The following is a 24,284-nucleotide window of genomic DNA, read 5'->3' as shown; positions in this document are numbered from 1 at the left end:
CGTACATACTCTGTACATATTTTTCTGATTGGACGGACGGCTTAGCCCAAGAGAGGCTGGCTATTGGCAAGAGCTACGGCAAACTGTTATGCTGTGCAAACTGCAGTCCACATTTGACGTAGTTTAGTTACTTATCAAATGAATGCACTTCAAATATTACACGATTACGCGAGTATCATCCAAAGAGCAGCATTTCATGGGACTTTTACCGATAGTTTCGGACATCTCACAGATGGCGCCTTTCCCAAAACATTAATCTTTAGGGTCATAAATCTTTTGGCATGGAATGGAAAAGCCCTGATATGGGTTTCCTAGAAATATTTTATAATCTTTGAAGGCATTCTGAAAATGTTCAATTAACTGTTCACCGGCGATTCTTTTGTGAAAAGAATTCATTAAATAATTGGTACAATAATTAAATAAAAAAAAATGGTGACTAGCGCCAGTTGAATGCACTCGTTGAACTCGCTAAACTCTGAATCATTATCAGTTTGTTCTTTTAAATGAATAAGAATATAAAACCAATTTAGCCTATTTTTTCGGTAATACCTAACCAAACTTTATAGCACTGAAACATAGATTAATGCCAATGATTCCGGTTGCCAAGCACCAACTAATCAACTAATCTGGATTGATTGGGCATTTCCCAATTAATTTGATAATCTTTCACAATCTAAGATGACTTGAATTTCGTGTTAAGGACCAGTGAGAATCGGTTTTGATTTCTCGATGATCGCTTTCAACCATTTCACAATCAATTATTAGATTATTGTGTAACAGATTTAGCGTCATAACTTTTTGGGTTATCTTAAACCGAAATAGAATCCAAAAATTACACAAACAATCCACAGCAGCATCGAACTTTGGGTAGTTGGCGCTATAAAGCCATATACAAGCCCAAGCTCCATTTATGTATGTTCGGGCATAGATTGTCATTGAGCGCGAACAGTGTTTATTGGATACCATAAAAATGAGTTAAACAATACATAAGTAGATTAGGTTAAAGAGAAGAGGTTAAACGAATTGTTGTACTATTTATGAAGGGTGTAAATGAATACAACCAACGGCACGATGATCAACCAAATGGTCGTGGTGGAGGAGGAGTGCAAACTGAATGCGGCATTGGGTTTGGCTGTCGTTGGTGTTGCAGTTGTGGGTGGTGCAGAAGTTGTTGTGGGTTGTTGTGTGCTTGGTGTTGTCTGTGTTGTTGTTGTGGATTGTGTGGTTGGTGTACTCGGTGTGGAAGTTGATGTGGAAGTAGCTTCTGTTGTTGTGTCTGGAGCTGCATTAAAGTCGATTACTTCATCGTTGCAATGTGGCCGCTCGAGAGGATCGCACAGCTGGCAGCCGCCACTGGCCAGGCAATCCATCTGATCCGAAAGACTTAGAGAACAGCCCCGTTCCAATCGTTCTCCCACCAATTTCGAATAGCAAAAACTTCTGCCCGTACGCGCAATCGCACATCTTTGGGGCACTAGAAGCTGAGGGGCATTCACACATTGCTCATCCTGTGGGGATATCGAATATTGAATAATTATATTAAGCGAATTTAATTCAAAACTTCTCACCTCACTCTCCGCACACTGAAGACAGGCGGCTCTCTCCGAGCCCACAGTGTTGCACTTGTCGGACACACAGATCTCGCAATCGACACCCTTCGAGGGCGCCTGACACAGTGCCCTCCAGCCATCCTCGAGGCCCTCCAGGCAGCCCTGGGCCTGGACTATGCCTCCCTCAAAGACACTTGCACAGGCGTCCAGTAGATCGGAGCACTGCTCCTCCGCCTGGTAGCTGCTCCTCTGGCAGTTGATTCCGCGACAGTAAACGCATTTCTCCAGCGCCAACGCCGTGCCGCTCGCCAGGAGCAGCCCAACAAGTAATCCAAGAGCAGAACATTTGGGGTTTGACATTGCAGAAGGCGATTCAGGCATTGGAAGGGCCTTCACATCGGCCCATCGATTTATATAAAATTCTGGCACAATCTCAAGTGTGCAGCAAACAAAACATCTCTTCAGATTTGTGCCTGTTGTCTTTGCGGGGTTGCCTAAGCACCTCCCAAAACACTCGAGTGGGTCACTGTTTTTCTTCGTGCAGTTCCTCGAGTAGTTCCTTAGTCACGAGCAAGTAAACAAGTTAACAATGGTAATGGAACTTTCTGTCGTTATCTAAGTTCTTTAGATTAAAGGCGCTGGCTTGAATAGGTCTGCAGGCACACCTCTAATTGAAGGTTAATTGCACACAGCTGACGTGGGGGGACTTCAAAGGGCAGCGGAGAATGTCACGGAAGACTTTTACGGGGAATGCAGTTATCAAAGTATTTTAGATGAAATATATTCCATGTTACTTTAAGATTGAAATCTACCATCAAATACCATCATAAATATAATAATATGTATATTGTATTCCATCTAATCAAACATTATCGTTCATTCTTGCCAAAATGAATAGTTATAAATGCAGTTCTCCCTTTAACGATCGAGCTTCAATAATTTGATCTGTTATCCTATAAGATATAATTCCTATTTCAATTTATTTTGCATTATTCTCAAAATTTCGAATGAAAGAAAAACAACAATCGATGACTTCTCCATTAAAAATCTGTTAGATTGTTAGATTTAAATCTAATTTTCAGAACGACTTTATTTATTTGTTCCCCAAAAGATCATATTCAATCAAGAAATTATCTTAGAAAGCGAGTGAAACGATTGCCGAGGGTCGTAGTGGCGGAAATATTGACGGCATTGCAGTTCCAAATGTCACCCGGGGAGCACAGCAGGCAGTTGGCGTCTCCCAGGCAGCTCTGCTGATCGGACTCCGTGGTGGCACAGCCGCGCAGGGTCGTGCTGCCCGATGTCTTTACATAGCAGTAAGAGTTGGGGGCAGTGGGAGCGGCACAGCGTGCAGCCTCCAAGGCGGCGGCATTCTGATCACAATTGGAGTCCTTAACAGAATACAAAAGATTAAGAAAAGTACCGAGAGACATGATGCCAGCTGCCATTACCTTGCTGGAGTCGCACTGGATGCAGGCATGCTTTGCCGAGCCCACAGTGTTGCAGCGATCTGTGTTGCACTTGTGGATGGAGTGGGAATCGGGGCTGCGTGCACGCAACGCATTGGGGATCTCCAGGGAACAGCCCTTGAACAGCACCTCAGCTGTAATAATCCAAGAAGCAGGGTCAGCGACTAATGCTCTTATGCTGCAATTGGCAGACTCACCTTCAGCGAAGACGGTCACACAGTAGTCCAGGGAATCGACGCACTTCTGCTCCTTGTGGAGCGAACTACGCTGGCACTGAGCGCCCTCGCAGCTGTGGCAGGTGAGTATGGAGTTGCCTGCCGCGTGTCCCGCCAGGCAGACAAGCGCCAGCGTGATCAGGATTGCTGTGTCTTTCATTGTGTTGCCTCAAATGTCGAGCAATTGGCCAATGTGCTCGGCTTTTATACCGCCAGCCACTCCAAGTGACCAACTGGAGGGCACTCAAGAGCGTTCTCCAACCCACTCCACACTCCACACTCCACACTCCCCACTCTACACTCCGAGTGTGCAAATGTGTGTAAATGGCCGAGCACTTGCGTGTGCTGTGTAAAGAGCCGACAGCACGGGACAGTGGCATAGGCACAACCACCTGACACAATAATCACCACTCGAATAATCGCGAATCGAATAGGAAAAAGCTCACAATTGAGGTGGATAGTTAATAAATATCAGATAGTTTTTGGAACTAGTCCTGCCTCGACTGCCGACAAGAGAAGATCTTGCGTATAATTTAGGTTTCGTAGATTCAAGGATACATTCAGGACACATTTATCGAGCATCAAATAATAAACAATCTTACACATAATTATCTCTTTAGATTTACAAATGAAAACCTAACACAAACACTGAAACATACCCAAAATAAATACAATTAAATGTGCCAAACTGTTGCTATTTGACTGACCATCACTGTATGTGCAGCCGTATTTTTTTTTTTGAGTGCTCTCCACAGAACTCACTGCGTTTCCATTGCCCACAATCATTCCACATGCCTCTCGCATGACCAACTAAACGATTATTTGGACAAAAGGCAAGGCAAAAACATTCATTGGGTGATTGATTAATTTTCATTTATTTGGATTTGGCAAATTACTAATTGACCAGAAGAAGGGCCAGCAGGCTAAGGAGAGCCAAGCTTAGGGCAAACATCTTTTGACCCTGAAGGGATCCTGCACTCGATTTGGGGTAGGCCAAGTTGAAAGTGTTGCAGGCCACGTCCTTGCCAAGCGAGCTATCCGGGAGGCAGAGCGAGCAGTCTGTGCTGTCGAGGCAAGTCTTTTGCTCCTTCAGGGACAGGGCACAGCCCCGCTGGAGGTGCTCGCCCACGATCTTGACATAGCAATAGGAATTGCTGGCAGTCGAAAGGCCGCACTGCAATGCCTTCAAGGAGGAGCTGGCTCCCTCGTTGCAGGTGTCTGACTAATGGGGAGTGGAGAGAGCATATATGTATCCGTAGAGCATTGCACTTGGAGTTGGTGTTGCAGGAGAAACTTACTATAGAGCCGCTGCATTGAAGGCACTTGAAGTCGCTGCGTCCCTGATTGTTGCACAGTTCCCCGCTACATTTGTGGCACTCCGGACTTCTTGCGTGGCACTTGGCCTGTCCTGCCAGTGAAATCTGCGACAGACAGCCTCTCTCGCTGACAGCAACTATTGAAGAGATGATTTTGGATCGTCTCAAACGATTAAGGAACCTGATCACCAGCCAACTCACAGTCCTCGTAGATGGTTACACAAATGTCCAGACGATCGGCACAGCCGATGGTCACATTCTGCTTGGTTGTCCTCAGACAATTGATGCCCTCGCAGCTGTAGCACTGAGGCGGCTCCGCCGCATTCTGCAGCTCTGGCGACTCCCAGGCAAGGGTCTGCGGGACGACCAAAACAGCCAACAGACAGGCAATAAATCCAGACCAAAATGGCAGCATATTTCTTATGGGCTACTGGAGCGAACAACCAACACCTTTGCTAAACCTAACCGAACTGAAACCAAACTGCAGTTGGATTTCGAAAACACTACACCAAAAATTCAAAGGCATTTGAGCCACTTGAAAGTGTCCCCGTGCCCCCTCCGCCAGCCCACATCAATCACATTACCCCTCCTCACAGCTGTTGATAACGAATAAAGCCAATAATTATATGGTTAATATTTCGACAAAAGAATACCTCAGGAAGCTGGCTACAAGAGCGGATCTATGGCAACATGTTCTTACTTTTAAATAGATACAACTAAAATGTTGTTGCCAAAGTACTTAAAGTTCCAGAGATGCTTCAGAAAATGTGTGGAGTTATTTGTGGAATCATTTTGAAAAGACTCCTCCTTAAAACGAGTTACAGCATACCCTGGCCAAATACAATTACTCGGTATAATTACGTAGTTCTAGGGCAAATAACTTCAAGATGTTTCCTCAGTTTAGTGCTGATTTCAAGTATCACGAAACGCATGGTGTTTGCATGACCATTGAAGTGGATCCACAGCTGGGCTTTTGTGGGATCTTATCTATCTTTCTGGAAATGCTAGCTGCATGACACTTTGACCATGACTCACACGCATGACCATAACTGTCTGGAGATTTCATTGAATTAAATTATGATTTATGAACATTTTTTGGGGTTTTGTTTTCGTCAACTTTTGTCAATTTCTTAACTTAATTTCTGAATGTCTTTCGATTGCCCATCGCCAGCCAATTGGCTTACGTATTTTATGTCCCTTTCGGTTATCTTTGACTTATCGCCGCGGATCGGTGTGTGAGTTATTGCAATCATTTTTTATGACACACAAAAAAGTAATCGTGGTGTGTAATAGATAGGGCCGAGTAAGACATTTGTGCTTTTAATTGAATGAAGTGTTCAGCTCTTCATAAGCAATGTCGAACCACGTACATATGTACTTCCTGGTACCTAGATTGTACACAGTTATGGTTCTGCTTCAGAAGCGGCTCAAAAGTGGTTCAGCGGCACAATAGTTTAGCTTACGGTAATCCCCATTTCAATTATATCAGATTATCTTTTGGTTGGAAAAGTTTTCCGTGGAAAAAACTTTAATGGGAAGGTCACACCCGTCGAAAACTTTGTTGGACTTGCACAAATTAAAGCACAACTGTACTTATTTGCATATATTTATAGCAGACGTTGCAAAGGAAACCAACACGAGGGGATTACGTTACACAATCGCAACGCAAAGCGGGAAGGGAGCGCTTCAGTGGGGTGGACCCCCGACTAAGCCTCCGAAATGGAAAAAGAACGCAAAATAATACAGAAAAAATAACAAGGAAATATGCAAAGCAGATGAATTGGGGGATACGAATGCGTGCAGAGGAAAACAAAAGAAAACCGAAACGAAAAACTCAACAAAAAAAACACAGAAATGGTTATAAAAATTGTGAGCCACAGAGCGCAAAGATGGAAAACTTTTTTAGAAACGGTCTGAGGGCAGGGAAAAGACACAAATGAAAATGAGTGCGGAACAGATTGGACATTACATGTGGATGGTAGCGAATGAATCCACGCAAAAGTATTTCAAAGGAAAAGGTGGAGCAACAGATGTCCAGAGGATCCGTCCAAGATGGATCGCTTGTCCTCCTTTAACTCCTGCGTTTTCTCCTCATTCATCTCTATTTCTGTGTCCTTTTCTTCGATGTATTCCTCTACATTCCGCTAACTCCAGCTCTTCCTTAAGCTTTACTTTCTTCACTCGTTGCACTGCGACATCCTCCCTCCCTTCCCTTTCATCACAATCTTCTTGGGTGCTATAGAGAAATGACCCCTGGGTCCACCAACTACAATTTCATGCCGATCCAAGCATTTGATTCTCTTTAATCTTTGCATGTAGCGCCACTCCATTCGCCACTAACCACAAACTGGAACTCATCCAGCGCGGCACAGGCGGACGAGTAGTTGCCCCAACGGCTGACCACCACCAGGCAGCAGCCGTTGAACTCCGATGAAACTCCGTGACTGTCCGTCACGAAGCGCCTCAACGGCCAGCACAGCGGGCAGAAAACGAGGGGCCAGGAAACCTGGCCTACTGGTCGAAGTGGAGAGATCCTCCTTCTCGTGCCCCATGGCCTCGGCAGTCCTGGCAGCAGCCTCACCCACCAACCCACCAAGGGAGTGGTTCGTGTACCTCAGGACATCGTGCGCCACTCCGCTGGAATTGCGTATGCCGGCCATTCCATTCAACGAGGGCCGCATCCAGGCTGATCCCGAGAGAACTTTTGGGAGCGGATGCACCGCCAAGGAGGCGGCAAACTGGCAGTGCAGGCAGCCAGGGAACCTGTTCGGAGCCTCGCGATTGGCATCCGTGTAGTTCAATGCGCTAATCATCAGCGGAAGAAAGCCTGAGAGCTGTGACTTGAGCAGCAGCAGCAGCAGCAGGAGAAGACTCATGACTGAAACCCAGAAGATTATTCGATTAGGCATCCATCCACCAATGACTCAAGCAGAAACTAATCCCCGAAGTCGGAAACTTCCCCAAGAACTTGGAAAACTTTTCAAATTAAAAGCAAATCAATCCGAAATACAAGCCACAACAACTCATCGAAGACCAATTAAGATTCATGAATAAGTCAGACAAGGATTTTACACCTCCTCGGATACATTTCATGGATGCACACACACTCTGTTACTCACTTGATTTATGTGCCATAGGGAATAAACAATTTGCAGGTATTTATCATATTCAGGGCATTGTCAACGGGCGGACAGATACTCGAAATGTGAGACAAAACTCATAAGATACAAAATATTTATTATGCATTGAACTTTTGGCCGTATCTTTGTTGCTGAATATTTGCTGACACACATTCATACATATGTAAATGCCTAACTGATGGAAACAAAACTTTTATTTGGAAAACCAAGAGAGAGAGAGAAAGAGAGCCATTGGGTTTTGGCTGTCAAAATTGACACCAACTCGACCCACTTGCAGCGACGAAATTAAAGCTGCGTTGGAGTTCTCAAAATATTGCAAATATTGGAAATGTTTAACTCACAGTCACGCCTTTTAGTTCATGGACTTTGGTGTTAATAATTGAATGCTGATTGGTTATTTGGTCACCTTTAGATCTGTGTTCCATGCTGGCCTGCCTGCTCCCCATCCACTTATCAGAAATTGCTGTTTTCTCACAAATTGCCTTCAATCATGCTGGCCATATGCAGTGACTATGGACCAGTGTTAGTCCCAATTCCAATCCCTGTCGTGGGGTGTCTGGTAGTTGCATAAATCCTTTTGCGCCCAGCCACGTTTTTGTGGCCTGTGGTTTGTGCTCTGTCCCTCTATTTCCATGTATCTCGTTCTCTAGTTATCTAACTGCATGAGCACTCTCTCTCTCTCTGTCTCTCGCATCACGCTTGTAATTGCGTTTATTGTGCGTTGGAGATTTGTAATTCGCTCGATGTGTGTGTGTGTCGGTCGAGTCCCTCAATGCTGATGCTGATGCTGAGTGTGTGGGTGTGTGTGCCTGAGGGCCTTGTTTGACTCGTGTTGATTGAAAATAGCTCAAGTAATTGACAGTTTACTGGACGTTGTGTTGTTGGCGTTGATATTCGGTGTTTGCATTGAGTTTTGACGCTGCGATTGACAATTGTGGTCATACCGAGGAAGGACTACGAAATGCGGTCAGTGGAAGGCATTGGGACAGTAAAGTAATTATCAACAGAACAGAATGCAAGTCGGTCACGCACCGAAAAAAGAAAATCATTTTTTAAGCTGGAAGAAAGTCAAAGACGGCTCACAGTTTGCTCAATTTAGTTGAAATTATTCAAGGGCGAAATAATAAAGAGAGAGAGAGAGAGAGAGCGATCCTTCAGAGTGTTTTCCGGGCCAACTAATGGTGACATTTTGGCAAAGGTAACATCCAACATCTTCATGTGAAGAACTTTTAGCTGTAAAAGTGAATTTGCTTTGGAGCCCATTTTGCGGCATTTTCCGTGTTTCTTTGGTGGGAGCATTTGCATGGCTTGCCGTGTGCGGTCTATGCTTTGGCGTTTTATTCACGTTTTGCTACACACAGCAAAAAAAGAAAAAAAAATAGCAGAGAGAAACTCCACCCATTCCATGCAGCAACTGGCTGACTGGCTGACTGGCGCTTACCTTTTGCCTCGTGCCTCTCGAAACGGCTCGACACAAAGTGGTGCTCGTGGCTGCATCCAGGCGTAAAAGTGTTTGTGGCCGCCAGAGCTGCCATCAGGCTTATTTTGCCACTGAAGAGCCCCCAGCAGACGAACGCCCTGAAGGGTGGTCGGGCTAGGGTTCCACCAGGTGCGCTCTTGTGGCCGCCGCATTTGGGTCAGGGCTCAGGCGGAGGCGGGCAGACTCAAAGATTGTGGCTGACATATAAATGTCTCGGAAGTGGGTGAAGGCTGTGCAGAAGAGTTGCACTTTCCCAGAAGAGAAAGTGAACAATTGAGGGGGAGGGGACTTAACCTGTAACTAACTGTAACTCAAAAGTCAATTAAAATATTAGAAAAACTGTTGGCCAATCATCCTCGTTTATTCAACTGAATGAACTGGAATAACATTCCAGCTGCAAACTAGCCCCAGCCCTGCCATAATCTTTGGAAATAGACAACTTGGTCAATCATCAGAATCCAATGGACACCCAAAGCGTTGGATACAGAGTTAGTGCGGGATTTCTGCTAGTTGTCAGTGCCCTGGGTGGGCAGCGACATCCAACAATCAAAACTGCCATGATTAATGTCAACACAATTGACATAAAGCATTGGCCATGGCCAATGCCAGTGGAAAGCCCCACGGGCAGGCAACTGGAAAAACTCGAAGCTGACAGGAGGGACAGTTTGGTGGCAGGGGCAAGGACAGGGACAGCAACGACAGCGAGACAGGGGCAGAGATAGAGCAGGCACAGGCACAGGCACAGGCACAGGCAAGTGCAGGATGCAATTATTGATGGATTATTTACTGTCAGCACTGTCCGTTATGACAATGAGATATGGCCACAGGGCGGGCGGGCTGGCTGGGCTGGCTGGTCTGGCCGGGTTGGTCGGATGCAATGTCTAGAGAATGTCTGCAGCCAATGACATCGACTAGACGATGAAGAGAGGAGGAGACGGACTTGCCAGCGGGCCCCCGAGCATTAGCCAGCGTCAAGTCATTGAATTTTCTTTTGGCATCTCCCATCCCCTGACTTGGCAATTTATGGTCCGCAATTATCCTGCGCGGTATGTGCAGCATAGGTATTCAATATATTCAATATATTCAATATTCCCCATCATTGCATTGAGGCATTAATTGCGCGTAATCACCTTTCATATAAATAATTCAAACAAACAATAACCGCCAAGACCGCAGAATCTCAATCTGTGGGGCAAACATGCTGAGGATCTGCAGATTGCAGGAAGGAAACCCTGAGGAAATTCAAAGTCAAAGTCAATGATGGGCGACGCCTTCACTCATTTACATATTTCGTGTAATTATGCGTGGAAATTACAACGGGAGCGATGAGACTATAATCGGGAATGCTATGGCCGGCCATCGTCATCCATCGCATAACTTCTTGTCATGGGCCAATGTCTGAGACGGTGGCTGCCAGTCAGGCCCAGACATTTGCCGTTAATTATGTTGACAGCATTGACAGCAGCGATGGGAATGCTATTGGGGTGGGGTGGGGTGGCGATCGGGAAATGGGTAACCGGGGGGACCACCAGCCATGTCGTGTCAATCGATAAACGTTTAATCGCCTTGAATTGATAATAACCAAACTGTTCATTGTGGGGATAGTAATGATGATGATGATGATGACAGAGAATGGACATTCGGTCTAATGGATAATTTGTGTTTCGGCTCAGCTTTTGATTTGGCCGCTGAATCACATTTCAAATGCGAAACGTCACTTCAAACGGGAAATGAAAAAGAATCAAATAGAAGAACAGTTGGATTTCTTTTTCTTTTTGTTTCTCTATTTTTCATTTGTTTTGGAAAATTATGAATTATGGCAGACAAATGTTGCATAAATTATTTGATTGGTGGGTAGGTCATCCCCATAAGGATTTACCTTAAATGTAGGTGTTTAAAGTAGTCAAAATGTGGTCTCTTGGGAGACAAATGTTTGATGAACAATTAATTGTGATGGAAAATCAGATTTAATTTTTATTATTTTATTTATTTTATTCACTTACCAATAATAACACAGTGACACAGTTAAGTCCATGCTGATAAAATAAAACTTAAAACTAAAATATGAAATAAAAGTGAAAAAAAAAAAAAAAAAATTTACTTGTGCGTCGGCCGGGAATCGAACCCGGATCAACTGCTTGGAAGGCAACTATGCTGACCATTACACCACCGACGCCACTTGGAATAGAACGGAAATTTACCCCTTTTCAGAAAAAGCGACGCGAGAGCGCATTGATAGCCGAAAGTTAGAAGAAGAGAGTGAGAGAGAGAGAGAGAGAAAAGGGCTCTCATATGCTCTTATAATAATTAGTAATTAGTTTATAAAATATAATTTGTGGAATTGGCAGAGACTTTGAGGGCATAAATCAGCAATTATCAACCGAATAAATAATTAATGAGCAATAGTTTACATTTAATTTTGCTGCTGACCTTTGATGGAGAGCGAGAGAGAGAGAGAGAGAGAGAGACGAGACGTTAGCTTCCGCTTACAAATTGCAGAAATGTGCTGAATTTATGAGCAGCCGCAAGATAAATAAAATGATATTTATGTTGATTGCTTATTTGCTTTGAGAGTAATTGGTTAAATTTGTTTGCCTTTTCCAACCACTGGTGACTGGCGAAAACCTTCCCGAGTAGGTGTTGCGTTGGTGTCAAAGGTCAATGGATGCCTGTTCGAGCCATGACTGCCTGCCTGCGGATAAAACTTGCTCAACAGCTCAAATGCCAAATGCCTAGCTCGGAGAAGGGGACCCGCTGCGGAACAGACAAGTTTCTGCGAGGCCTCTGCCAGACTTTGCTTTTGACAAACTTATTAAAAAAGTTTCTGCCAGTCGGCAAATATCATAATCATCTGCATTTCAGCGCTAGTACATGGAACTTCAATATCTCTTCTCACTCCTCTTCCCCGGTAGATTCGGAGTGTAGGCTCCGTTTTGGTGAGCGAGCAACTCTTCATTGCCAGACATTTGCACTGAAAGTTAACCCGTCCCGTCCCATGATGCTGAGCATATTCCATCTGTGCAGAGATATTTCTTTAACTGCGCACTCCTCAAAAACATTCCACTCTCATTTAATTATCAAGTAAGTAATGTGAAATGTGCCAGCTAGTGCAAGGAGGGGAGAGCTTATAATTAGTTGATTTGCAAATAGTTTGATCAACTTTCCATCACATATGCAAAAATTCACCATTCGGAATTAATTTTTGCATAAAAGTTCCATTGTTCCATGGTCGGTTTGTTGCCTTAATCAAAAATTTCAATTAAACAATTCTACGATATTTATTTTTTTTTTGTGGAGTATAATTTGTTGTTTGTAATGCACATATTTATATTATGGAAACTTCCGCATCCAGATTTTTGCATTGTAATTTAATGTTTTCTGTAATATTGTGGTTACGGGTATATAGGGCTATGGGGAATATGCTCTTGTAGCAGTCAATTCTGTGGCATAATTTTGGGTGTTGACATGGAATATTGCTTAGTGCCGAGCTGATTAAAGTTTAGACATTATTGATTATTTTTCTTGAGGATGAGGGGTACTTGCGATCCACTGTATCTTTTCATGTTTCATGTATTTGTATGCGCGTAAGTTAAACATTTACAGCGGTCTGTCTGTGGGCCAGGACAGTAAATAAGAGGAAAAAATAATAAACTGACACCGTAGGACAGTGGCCGACTGGTGGAGCGCTGCTGCTCTCCTGCCCCCTCAGTGTGCGTGCGGAAATTAAAAGCAACGGCATCCATCCACTGTGCGGTGTCTCATAATTGCCCTGCGGTGCTTAGCTAATAGAATTAGAATGTGCACCACATGAGCAATTTTCAGCAAATTAGTCGCTCACTTTGTTCGCGTATATCTGTGTGTCTGTACGTCCGTGTGTGTGTGTGAGGTGCAACTGTTGCACCATCGCGCGACCAGATCGTAGCGCTATGCCCTGCACTCTGAGCCTGGCTAATTAGTTGGCCATGAAGAAGCTGCAAAAAAGGCGGCGCACAAGAGAGCGAAAAGTTAACGCTATGCGGCGGGCATGTTGCATGAGGATGTGTATGCCGCCGCAGCCGCCGCCAGTGTCACCAAAGGTTGATTGGGATCAAGGTGAGAACGGAGTTGCATGTTGCTGTTGCATGTTGCATGTTGCTTGTCCGTTGTCCCTTGTCCGTTGTCTGTTGTCGCCGCCGCGGAGCCATGAATTCTGCACTTTATGGCCGGTGAATGGGAATGGAAGGAAATGGAATGGAATGGGCAATGCCAAGGCTTGTTGCAACTTGTTCACGGATCGTGTCTGGGTATTGTTTGAATACTATATATTGGATTGTCCACAGCCCTATAAGATAGAGTCCGATTTTTCACTATTTTTCTAACCAGATCGGTGGGCAATATATGTATATTCTCCTTAACATTTTGGGTCAGAAATAACCGCCGCCAACCCGTTGCCTGAATCAATTCTGCCTGTGGCTAACGGTTAAACTATAGAATTACAGTATGCAACAACAGAATGCAATTAACTTGGCCATCCTCGTTGGTCGTGGTCGTTGGCCGTGACTAGTCTGCAGAAAAAAAAAGATCCGCCTTGCGTTGAGCCAAAATAATGAAAAATATTTTCTTTTTCGCATGACAACGGAAATTAAATTGCATGAAATTGGAAAATTATTACACGCAGCCAGCCACTCACACACACACGGAGAGAGGGCAGAGGTAGAGCGAAAGGCATTTGCATAGTGTTGAAGTGGCCATGCAATTTGGTTAGCCATTTAAGCCAAATTAAGGCAGTGCTGCCTGGCCGGTGCCGCCGTTCCACCGTTCCCGCATCACTCGATGTGGTGTGTGTTGTGTGTGTTGTGTGTGCGTGCTGCGGCTGGTCAGATGCAATCAAGGTTGCAATTTTCTCAACCAGTTTTCCCCTTTAACCAGTTGACAATTCGTGTGCGTAACGCGGTCCCCGCCGCTTCGCTTCGTGCTGTCCGTTTTTCTAACGATGACACGCCACCGAGATGAGAGCCCAATCTTGGCCAAGTTTGGCTCTGGCTCTGGCATCGGCATGCATTGGCAATCAGTTGGCAGTTTGTTTGGCTTAATCGTCTACGTAATTGATATGAGTGGCTGGAAGGCAACGGCGGGCGGGGCCGGAGATCCTTTTTAATTAAACTCCACACAGATCGTTGGCTCGATGGACTGGCAATGGAACAGAGACATTAATAAGGGGCGAGACCCGATTGGGCTGGAGATGGCAGCAGTCAGATACTTGCACAGATGCCATCTACAATCTCGAATGCTAAATGGATATGCAAATCATTCCACAAGATTGACAAAGATGACATCGACAATGTGCTGTATGTGGGGTCTAGAACAAATTGAGCTGCTAATTAGGTTAGAACAAGCGAACAAGTGTCTCCTGACCCGAATAGATTCATCGGCTTTGCCAATGATGGAGAGTGGCTCGTTTATATTCCATTTAGTGTCAGAACATTGAAATAACATTTATTTGTATGCCCTTCCAGCGCTTTATTGATTTGCCATCGAATTTTCGGTGCACACTGATGACCTTTCTGTGGCTTTTCAAATAAATGGGCATTTCATTTTAAAACCCCTTTTTCGTGGAAAATTCATTTATGCGTATGTGCCAAAAATTACAATTACAAATAGTCTCGATTCGCTTTGTTCCTCCGCAGCACTGTCCTTCCCGCAGGACACCACAGAAGAGCGGCCCTGCCACAACTCCACAAGGGCCAGTGGCCACTACGGTGGACAAAGACAAATATTGGGCCGCAATCACTCAGCTGTGAAGATGCCGCAGAGCAAACACAAACACAAACACAAGCAGAAACAGAAACAGCATCCGCAGCAGCAATGCCGCAAAAAGCTGAAACAGTGAGCAGCAATAGCAACACAACACCACACCACAGAGCAATGGTCATCATAATACACAGCCCAACAGTAACTGCTATAAATATGCGAATTCGAAATGGACCAGAAAGCGAACCGAACTCAACCGATGGAGAGTCCCAAATAAACAAAATGAAACGTGCTGCTGGACTGCTGGACAGCTGAGTGTGTGTGTGTGTGTGGGGGGGGGCGTGACAGCCATTGAAATGCAAAAAGCATAAAAAACACAACAGAGAGAGCCAGCAAAGGGTATAAGGGCAGTCGTAAGAGACAACATTTCCCCGAAGGAGACAGAATCCAGCATTAGTGTAAATTCTGTCTAATTCTGTATTCTGTTATTCTACCAAAATAATTCTAGCATACGGACTACAAGTAACGGGTATCTTGTAGTCTAAATGTGTAGAAAAATTTACAAGTTAAACGGGGTAACGGGTGACGGGTTCTTCATTTACCAATTTGGCTGGTCACAACTTAAATCAAATGAAGTACAGGGATGCAAATTACTCAATTTGTGGCCAAGACAGAGGGCAGGACATGTCTGGGCGGGGCAGTGGCAGTGGCAGAGTTCTGGTTTTGCTTAGCCAAAAATTTAGTTGCACCCCCGCTTGGTTCTCTGTGAGCTGTGTGTGGCTGCTTGCTGGTTACTCAATGGTAATTAAAGATGCAGGGAAGCATGCTTTACACATACTACACCAAGAGTAGCCACTTGTGTCTGTCCACTCTGTGCCACATTCTATTTAATTGTTGCAATTATGGAAACTACCAGAGCAGTAAAGAAAATCTAGCATAGAGTGCGGAAGCCTCTCATACCCTGGCAGCGTTATGGTTTCTGTATTTGAAGTATTTCCAATGTATTTAATGCTTCAGTCTCTGCGTGACAAAGTTTTGACCAAAATCATAATGCCCGCAGGACAGAAAGGGTACCCATCCCATGAACATGAACAATATTTGAGGGCACTCTGAGGGCAGCTGCAAATCGTTACGATTGTGTGCGAGCGTGACTTTGACCCTATCCCCTCTGGCCACCCCTGCCGACTAACCGCAGTGAGAACACCTTACCTTGGGAGTGCTCTTCTCTCTCTCTCTCTCTCTCTGGCAGGGCAGACACATAAATCGAGCAGCAAATCAATTATGTTAACCGTCTGCGAGCTCTTATCTCCGGCCCCACTCTGCATGTGGCTGCTTGATTATAATCCAAGGTCAGTGCGGGTCCAGTGCAGGACCCCCAATACCATGGAGCGACGATGATGAAAGAGTGTGGAGTGGGAGCAAAAGATCAGCTTGAATATTTCACGCACGTTCTGTGCATTAATTGATATTTGCAGTAATACGCATAAGTCAAGAGAGACAGAGAGAGAGAGAGAGAGAGAGAGAGAGGCACAGGACAGCAACGAAATGAATAGCAAATGAACTTGTGGAGAGAGACACAACGGGAGTCGAGGCAGAGCAAGTGTCGACGATACAGCCAAGCAAAAATGTTTGCATTCGCTGTGATCGGCTTAATAGCCAACGCAAGTCTTGGAGCAATCGTGAAGTCTCCCAACATTTTTCTTTGGCTGTACTCCACACACATACAGACACCACGAAATCTGTTTTAGAGAATTTAGTGCAAACAAAACGCTTCTGCTGAATGAAAACGGAATACTAATTAGTTCTCGCCTCATCCCTGCACTGACCTTGGACCTGGCCGAGCGAATTCCATCTTAAATGCCAGAACTAAATTATTGGCTTCAATATTTACTCCTTACGGGGCTGTGGCAGAGTCAGCATAAAGCAATTTTGCATGCAAATATTTGATGACAAACAACACAACAGTAAAGTGGGAGGATGGGGGAGTAGTTTTAATAACTGAAATTTAATTGAGAGCATCAAATCGATTCGGAAGTAAAAGTAACGAAAATTAAATTACAGCAAACCATTTCTATAAAATAATGAATAAAAAAAAAGAAGAAAAGAACTTAATAAAAACGACAACAAAAAAATTTACTTGTGCGTCGGCCGGGAATCGAACCCGGATCAACTGCTTGGAAGGCAACTATGCTGACCATTACACCACCGACGCCACATTAAAGGTCGGAGAATTTCTACCCCCATGATCGGCACGACTTTGGAACGTTGGAATCGGACTGAAACTAAACCATTCTATAATTAGATCAAACGGCACATTAGGCCGCTTGAGAGCGGAAATCTCTGGTTTCTCTAGCTTATCAAATGGGGTCGGTTCGCGGCGAAACTATGAAGTAATCCAGAACCAATTGGACTTGAACTGAAATTCTAAGATTCGAAGATTCTAAATTCCAATGTTCAAATAATGTGACAATGCAGAGAACTTCTTTTTAGTGGTATTTTTCAACTAAAATTAATGGGTTAAAGATCTATTAGAGCATAGATAACTCTTTATCGATAAGAAATGATCCACAATTCCATTGAAAATAGTCATTTGGAGTTGGAATAGCTGCCAAAGCTGCTAAAATACCAAAAAGAATGCCCAACCCGCGTGACAAATGTTGGTACGCTTTCAATTGGTCACCCCAGTGCGAGGCTCATTCATATTTAAAAAAGCTTTTCTATGCAAAGACACGGCCTGGTGGGTCAGGTCAAATAACCCACCCACACTCGCACCAGACTGGCAGCAGCAGCAGCGCACCACACAAAAGGTTAAAGCAGATTGTAGAGGAGTTGGTATCCACAGGCGGTCCACGAGCCAAACTTATTTATTACACACCATTTTCAGATGTTTGATTTACCAACAAGCGAACCGAACACCAAATGAGCCATGCAAAGCGTGGAGGAAATAAACCCAACCGGCAGGGCAGTTTGAGGCCTAAACAACCAAATCGTGTTTAGTTTTGATCTTTGACTTGGACTCCCTAACGTTTTTTGTGAACCGATCGATCGCTCTCTGTATTTAATTAATTTGTATGATCCGCTCACAGCGTGTCGGTAATTTCCCGCATCCGAGTGGAGAATACTTCAAGCCCTTACAAATTGCAGGCAATACATCAAAATCTATCAAATGAATGCCCATTTTATTTGGCTACCTTTTTCGACCATGCCACATGGCGGCACAGCACAGCACACATAATTGATGGGACTTGGGACTCTGCTGGGGTCGGCTGCTGTGGTAACTTCGATTGCTCTTGGCCAGAACAATGCGGTTGACACAGGCTGCCCGCCCAATGATGTCATTGTCGGAGCTGGCACAAAGTTTGAAGCTGGAACAAAGCTGGAACCTGTTGCTCTCAAAAGAGTTTGCTTCTTTTCTCTCTTTTACAATTTATTTATTCAGATTTTTCATTTCTTTTGGTTTACTCGTTTTGGGGTTACCTATTGAGACGTCTACTTTGGTTAATTGCGTTCATTATTTGGGGTTAATCGCCCAACAAAAAGACTTTTTGTCTAGTCATGGTGGATTATTGAACAAAAATACAATGCGTTTCGTTTCGTTTCGTTTCGGATATTGGTAGATAATTGAGTTAATCATTATTTATTTTGGGCCTAATCTTAGGTTGGATTGTGTGTAGATTCGAAGCGACTTGAATCTTGAATAAAAATACTCTTAAAATAGAAAAACTTTGTAGCTTTTACTCGCAATTATTAGTTGGCCATAAAACGGTTATAACGAGTTTATTGGCCAACAAACTAATTATGGCCCTCGCTGTGCTGGAAGTTGAACAGTCCTTGAAAAGGCTTTTTGCCCACAAAATTACATATGCAAAATGTAAAAAAATAATCAAAGGAGTAAAAACGAAACGGAAACTGCATAATCAAAATTCACAGCAAGCGGTAATCAACGGACCATATATTTTTAACATGCCCCAGCACCAGCCCCCCCGCGGACACACCGAGGAACCCTCCACCACCGTGTGCAGACGCCGCCAATCTTGAGGAGCCCACACACAGCAACTAAGTAAGGCAAGCCATGTGGTGGCATGGGGCCATGCATGGACCAGGGAATGGTCAAAACAAGTCCCAAGATCCAAAGGATGCTTATGTGCACGACTACGAGTGCGGGTATAAGCGAAAATTGTTCGCCGTGCCACATGCGGCGTTCTGTTGAAAGCAACTTAGAAAGAGAGGCTGGTTGTGTGTCTAAGTTTCCAGACATTGAACTTGAATATGAATTTTTAATTGCATGCGGCATGCGGCATGCGAAACTTGCTCAAGCCAATTAATTACGCATCGATTTGTGACTCGGCAGGTTTTTGGCCCCGGCCACACTCAAGGCGGATGAAGACGGCAGGAGAGGTTCATGATGTGATGTCGAGTTCAGCATGTGGGGAGTCACATTTGCATTTGACAGGGGACTGAGAGCAGCCACTTAATTGTTGCCAGCACCAGTCCAGCCCCAACTACTGCCCCAGCCCCAGCTCACCTCGCTGACTTGGCAACTTTTGGAAATTGTGTGCTTAATGGAAAGCTCAAGGGATGTTTAGGGATGGAATGGAATATTGGCGTTGGTGTAGAGCTAAAATCACAGCCATTAGTTTTGGCTTCATCATGAGTCGCATTGTGGCCAACCTGGTGGCCGAAAAGGCTCATTTATCAATAATTTCATTGTAAATCGATGCACACTGCAGTCTCAGTGATTGACATCTGAGTTGGAGTCCTCCTGTGACCTGATTCTGAGGATTGTCGATGCTCCAAATTCACCATCCGCATCATCATCTTGCAAGACGTGGCCTGTGGCTGAAATTTTGCCTGCTTGCAAAACAATTTTCAATTAACTACCAGCACGAGAAGGTGCACCACCAGCAAGCGGTGAATAATAATTGCGTTTAAGTGAAACCCTCACCCGTTCGGAGAGAAATAACCAAGCTAATGCTTGGTCAGTCTGGTGACTGAGTTCCATTAAAATGTCCAACAAAAAGAGCAATGAAAATGGAAAAGGGAAAGGGAAATGGAAAGGGAAGGCACCGCACTCCATAAAAGCAGTCCGGGCCAACTAATCATACAATAAATGAATTCTCATCAATTCATAGACAGTCGCCGCCGTCACAGCAGCAGCAGCAGCAGCTTGAGAACGGCAGGAGGAAGCATCGCATCCTGGCATCATCCACAGCATCATCGTTGTCGTCTTGGTGAGTAAGCCTGGCCAAGAGACCAGATCCCAGAGCCTGGCCTAGCCCCCAAGTGGGCCAACAGCAAAAGCAAAAGCAATAAAATTTATGTTAAGTAGCGCGGCCATAAATAGCCAAAACGCAGAGTGGCTATCGGACAGCGTCGTCATCTGCCTAACCTTGACAAAGGAGGAACCCAGAAAAGAAATCAAGTAAGAAAGCTGAAATCGATATTCGAACCATAAGATACCCGCTAATCGATTGGAGAAACGTTTTTTGAATAGATAAATGGCTTTGATTTTGTGAATTATAAACACTAAAAATCGTTTGTGGATGGCAAAACTATCTTCCAAGTGTCCTACCCCAAGGTAGGGGTCTACGACAATTAAAGGGTATATAAAGAACCACAGCGCGAGCGGGAGAACAAAAAAATCGTGAAATCGTGGAATGATAAATGTCAAAGCAAATGACATAAATAATCGAATCGAGCGCAAGCTCAGTCAACCATGAAAGCGATGTGCCTAGAGGGCAGGCAGGCTGTGCCCGTGCCTGTGCCTATCCTATCAACGACATTGGCGTCGAGGCTCCCATAAAGAGAATAATCAGTAGAGTACGATGTGAGGCTGCAACGGGGAGGGGAGGGGAGGGGAGGAGCTACAACCAGATGAAATCCTTTAACGTCACCAAGTGTGGTCCGAGGTTCCATTGCGTGCCTCATCCCAGCCATTCGCCACGAGCACGAGCCGCGTTCCTTCAGCGGACTGGGAGGACTGGTGATGATGCCGATGCCAATGCCAATGCCAATGCCAGGCAAAAGAGGCGACTTCAATTATTGATAGATTATTTACTGTCAGTCAGTCAGTCGGTCGGGCAGGCTGTCAGGCTGGCAGGCTGTCTGGCAGAAGGGGAGGCTTTCTGCCAGGCAATGACATTGGCCATTGTGCTTCGGTTTCCAAGAAGGAAAAGCCCCGTCACAGTCCCATCGACATCGTCATCTCCGACTCTTGTACGCGACTTACATTAATCATTAACTGAGGCACTTGTACCCCCAACCCCTCCCACTTCTCCTCCGCTACTTTACCCTTTCTCATTCGCCCTCTGTCTCTGTCTCTGTCTGTTTGCAATTTGTAATTCTGAATAAAGCATCAGAAGGTAGACTTCATATATCATAGATTTCAACTGGACGAACGAGAATTGGCATTAACACATCATCAGTGGCTGCTGATGAGAGGGAGTGCCATGGGAACATGTTTGTGGGTTTAAAGCAGAAACAGATTAAAGTCTTTAGATGTTCATTTACACAAGCTTAGCCACAATCACCTTCCCGAACAAATCCTAAGCAGCAGTAGCCACGAAATATTTTCAAAAACATGTTACTGAAACCTTCCGTACTCGTAAATCAAGTGGCAGATCAAAATAAGGAACTTCTTCGATCATAAATTCCCGCAAGAGCAAATCGAAAAAACACGGACCTACAGGCGGCTCGGTTCTACACACCTTTATGGCTCATTAACGACATGTCGTGGCGGCCAAGACGACGATGATGACGACGACGACGACTAGTCGTTGGCCGCTACACCAAAATCATGAGCCATGAGCCATCTCCGAGTAACCAACAAAACGAGCTCAATAAAAATAAAAACTGTCTGTTGAGTGGGGCGACTGGACGACAATAAAACAAAATGGCAATTTACGATTTTATTTACGAGCTGCCGCACAACGGCACATGCACTGGGAACTGTGGCAGGGGCAGGGCTAGGGGCAGGGATTCATCTGGAAAGGTGGAAAGACTTGATAGGGTGTTTCGCACTACATCTATAAAGAGAGAGAGACAGAGAGAGAGAGGAACACGAACATCAAAAGGAGGCGCACAGACAGAACAGCATACACAAATTTGTCAGGCTCATTGCGTTTCCTTCATTGCTCCTCCCCCCCAAAAAAAAAGTAAAAATCAAAACAAACAGAGGAGTGCCTCGTATCGAGATGGTTGTCTAAGCTTGTGGAAATGCATAAATTATACTCAGACTATGCCACAGCCAGCTGTCAACGCCCGTCCGCCCCTTGCAGCCGCCCACAATTGTGGCACTAACTGGAGCAAATTGTTGTTCGCTGCGACTTCAAAAATGACCGAAACACACACACACACACCGCACCCCGTATTTATGCAGTTTTATGGGGCGTTTCACACCCGCAAACGTGCCCCTACCCTATTTTTGGTGGAGTAATTTGGTATTTTTGGGCATTTCTTCGCTTAATTGAAAGTTTATTAGTGGCATTTGTTAGGGCTTGGGCCGATTATTTAATGCACTCTGTAATGCATTTCAGGTTAAGAGTTTTGGTTTCAATTAGGCAAGGCCCAAGGCAATGGGGGTGTCAGCTGTGCACAAATTAGGGGATCGAATGTGGTTTTATTATAAGTAATACATTTGACATTCCAGCTCATTGAAGTAATGCTCTAAAACGGGCCTCTTTAGGTGTCCCATCTTGTTTCTGTCTTTATAGCAAGATCAAGACTAGAATTACTCTGTCTAAGGACCAAAGTGTAAGAAAAATTTGATAACTCTAGTAAACCATCCACAGGTCCCAATCTATTCTACGCTCTCTCTCTCTCTCTTTCAGCTGCATCTTCTTTCAAGTTCATTGGTACAAAGTAACGTCGAGGTAATGCACTCTAGAATTATCATACAAATACCTTTTTGAAGCAACCCATCAAGTTCTTAATTGTATAGCCAAACTCTTTCATCTCTTGGCACTCCTCCGACATAATCCAATTTCATTTCAAAATTTCCTACATAAAAACTACCGAAAAATCGTAAAAACTTGCCCAAATCTGTTTTTCATTACGCTCCTAGAAATTCTAGCAGCCAAGACGTAGAATAATCCCCAAACTGCACTCTGCCAGACGTTGAGGAGCGGGAGGATCCATCCCTCTCTCTCTCTCTCTCTCTCTCCAGTGGAGATGGCGCGTAATGCATCATAAATTCACATTAACACTTTGCAGACATGTGCGCGCGGCGGTGCCCTCCCTTTTGGGACTGACTGGCCGCACTCCACTTCGGAGGCCTCCTCTGTCTATGCCACATTGTTGTTGTCTGCCACACACATTTATGGGGCTCATTTTGCGCTTTAAAAGATACATTTTGTGTGCCATTTGTGTTGTTGTTGTTGACTGCGTCGCGACGGATAGAATTTGTGCATCTGTTTTGTTAGAATTTTGATGCCGTTACAACCACAAATGGGATACCCTATGGATTAGGGGTAACATTAATGTGAGATGAAGACTAATACTACAAAAAGTCAATTCAACCTCTTTGTTTTGGGGCATTTGGAATTCAAAGTTCTGTTTAGTTTTATAACTTTTTATGGACTCAAACTATCGCAGAGTATTTCCCAGTTCTATTTCGTAGCTTGTGTCCCGTTTTTGCTTGCTGCTAAAGATGCAATAAAGATTTCTTTTTTCAGTTTCGTGTGGCATCTGACGATGGCAACCGTCGCTTGAATATATTTACTTTTAATTTTTTATTGCCCCATTTGTGTATTTGTCAAAATTTTCACGATTTACAACATCGACATCATCATCAACTTCAGGAGGAGTACCAGTGGCAGCCAGGAGGAGGTTCGGTTGCCCCTTACCACTCCACTCCACTCGACTCAACTCCACAAATCCCCCAATACCCCAGTCCCCAAGCCCCACGGATGCTGAAAATGCCTTGCGACGACAGAACAAGATTTATGTTAATTTGTTGTGATTTATTGAATGATTTTTTATGGGAGTTTCACGCATTTTCTTCTCGGATACTTGAACCGCCAGTTGTCCCACATTTTTGTGGCAAAGCACAAAACATTTGCCACAAAAGCCAAATGACATTTTGAGTGCTCCGCATGTTTGGTTAATTGAAAAGAAAAACCGCATTGAATCGACAACAAACAGAGGCTGAGGCGGGTTCCCAATTACAATTTCGCAGAAACTTAACGGATATTTTGTTGCAGCTTTCCCTTTCAGACCATTTGGCGTAAAGCAAACTGGGAATGGGTGTCTATGCGGCAGCATTTCGCACAGTTGGAGTTCCGTTTGTTGCATGTATCTACGTACTCCCATGTGGACTCCCTCCGCCAATGCGAGTATGATCAATGTGCGTCTGTCATGCAAATTTAAATTTGTCCAAAATGTAAC

The 24,284-nt window shown here is 44.5% G+C and overlaps 3 protein-coding genes and 2 non-coding genes across 5 annotated transcripts; all 5 read right to left on the bottom strand.

Annotated features, from left to right (window-relative positions):
* Nucleotides 1-903: 903 nt before the first annotated feature.
* Nucleotides 904-1,950, bottom strand: LOC117580782. Its single transcript, XM_034267481.1, has 2 exons — nt 1,569-1,950; nt 904-1,508 (listed from the first exon to the last, which is right to left on the bottom strand). Exons 1-2 carry the CDS (start codon nt 1,929-1,931, stop codon nt 1,032-1,034), a joined length of 840 nt encoding a protein of 279 aa, XP_034123372.1. The 5' UTR covers nt 1,932-1,950; the 3' UTR covers nt 904-1,031.
* Nucleotides 1,951-2,656: 706 nt separating this feature from the next.
* LOC117591925 lies at nt 2,657-3,420 on the bottom strand. The gene is made up of 3 exons (XM_034285318.1): nt 3,217-3,420; nt 3,002-3,153; nt 2,657-2,941 (listed from the first exon to the last, which is right to left on the bottom strand). The coding sequence occupies exons 1-3, from the start codon at nt 3,392-3,394 to the stop codon at nt 2,681-2,683; spliced, it is 591 nt and encodes a 196-aa protein (XP_034141209.1). The 5' UTR covers nt 3,395-3,420; the 3' UTR covers nt 2,657-2,680.
* A 665-nt stretch (nt 3,421-4,085) lies between these two features.
* Nucleotides 4,086-5,031, bottom strand: LOC117580018. The gene is made up of 3 exons (XM_034266242.1): nt 4,752-5,031; nt 4,533-4,687; nt 4,086-4,456 (listed from the first exon to the last, which is right to left on the bottom strand). Exons 1-3 carry the CDS (start codon nt 4,963-4,965, stop codon nt 4,130-4,132), a joined length of 696 nt encoding a protein of 231 aa, XP_034122133.1. The 5' UTR covers nt 4,966-5,031; the 3' UTR covers nt 4,086-4,129.
* Nucleotides 5,032-11,274: 6,243 nt separating this feature from the next.
* On the bottom strand, nt 11,275-11,346 carry Trnag-ucc. The gene has a single exon. It is a non-coding gene; the product is annotated as a tRNA-Gly (tRNA).
* Nucleotides 11,347-17,040: 5,694 nt separating this feature from the next.
* On the bottom strand, nt 17,041-17,112 carry Trnag-ucc. Its single transcript has one exon. It is a non-coding gene; the product is annotated as a tRNA-Gly (tRNA).
* Nucleotides 17,113-24,284: the final 7,172 nt, after the last annotated feature.

The sequence above is a fragment of the Drosophila guanche genome, unplaced genomic scaffold (assembly GCF_900245975.1).
Source record: "Drosophila guanche unplaced genomic scaffold, DGUA_6, whole genome shotgun sequence".
NCBI classification, from domain to species: Eukaryota; Metazoa; Arthropoda; class Insecta; order Diptera; family Drosophilidae; genus Drosophila; species Drosophila guanche.
The sequence above is the reverse complement of the archived record's forward strand: the minus strand, read 5'-3'. Positions and strand labels throughout refer to the sequence as shown.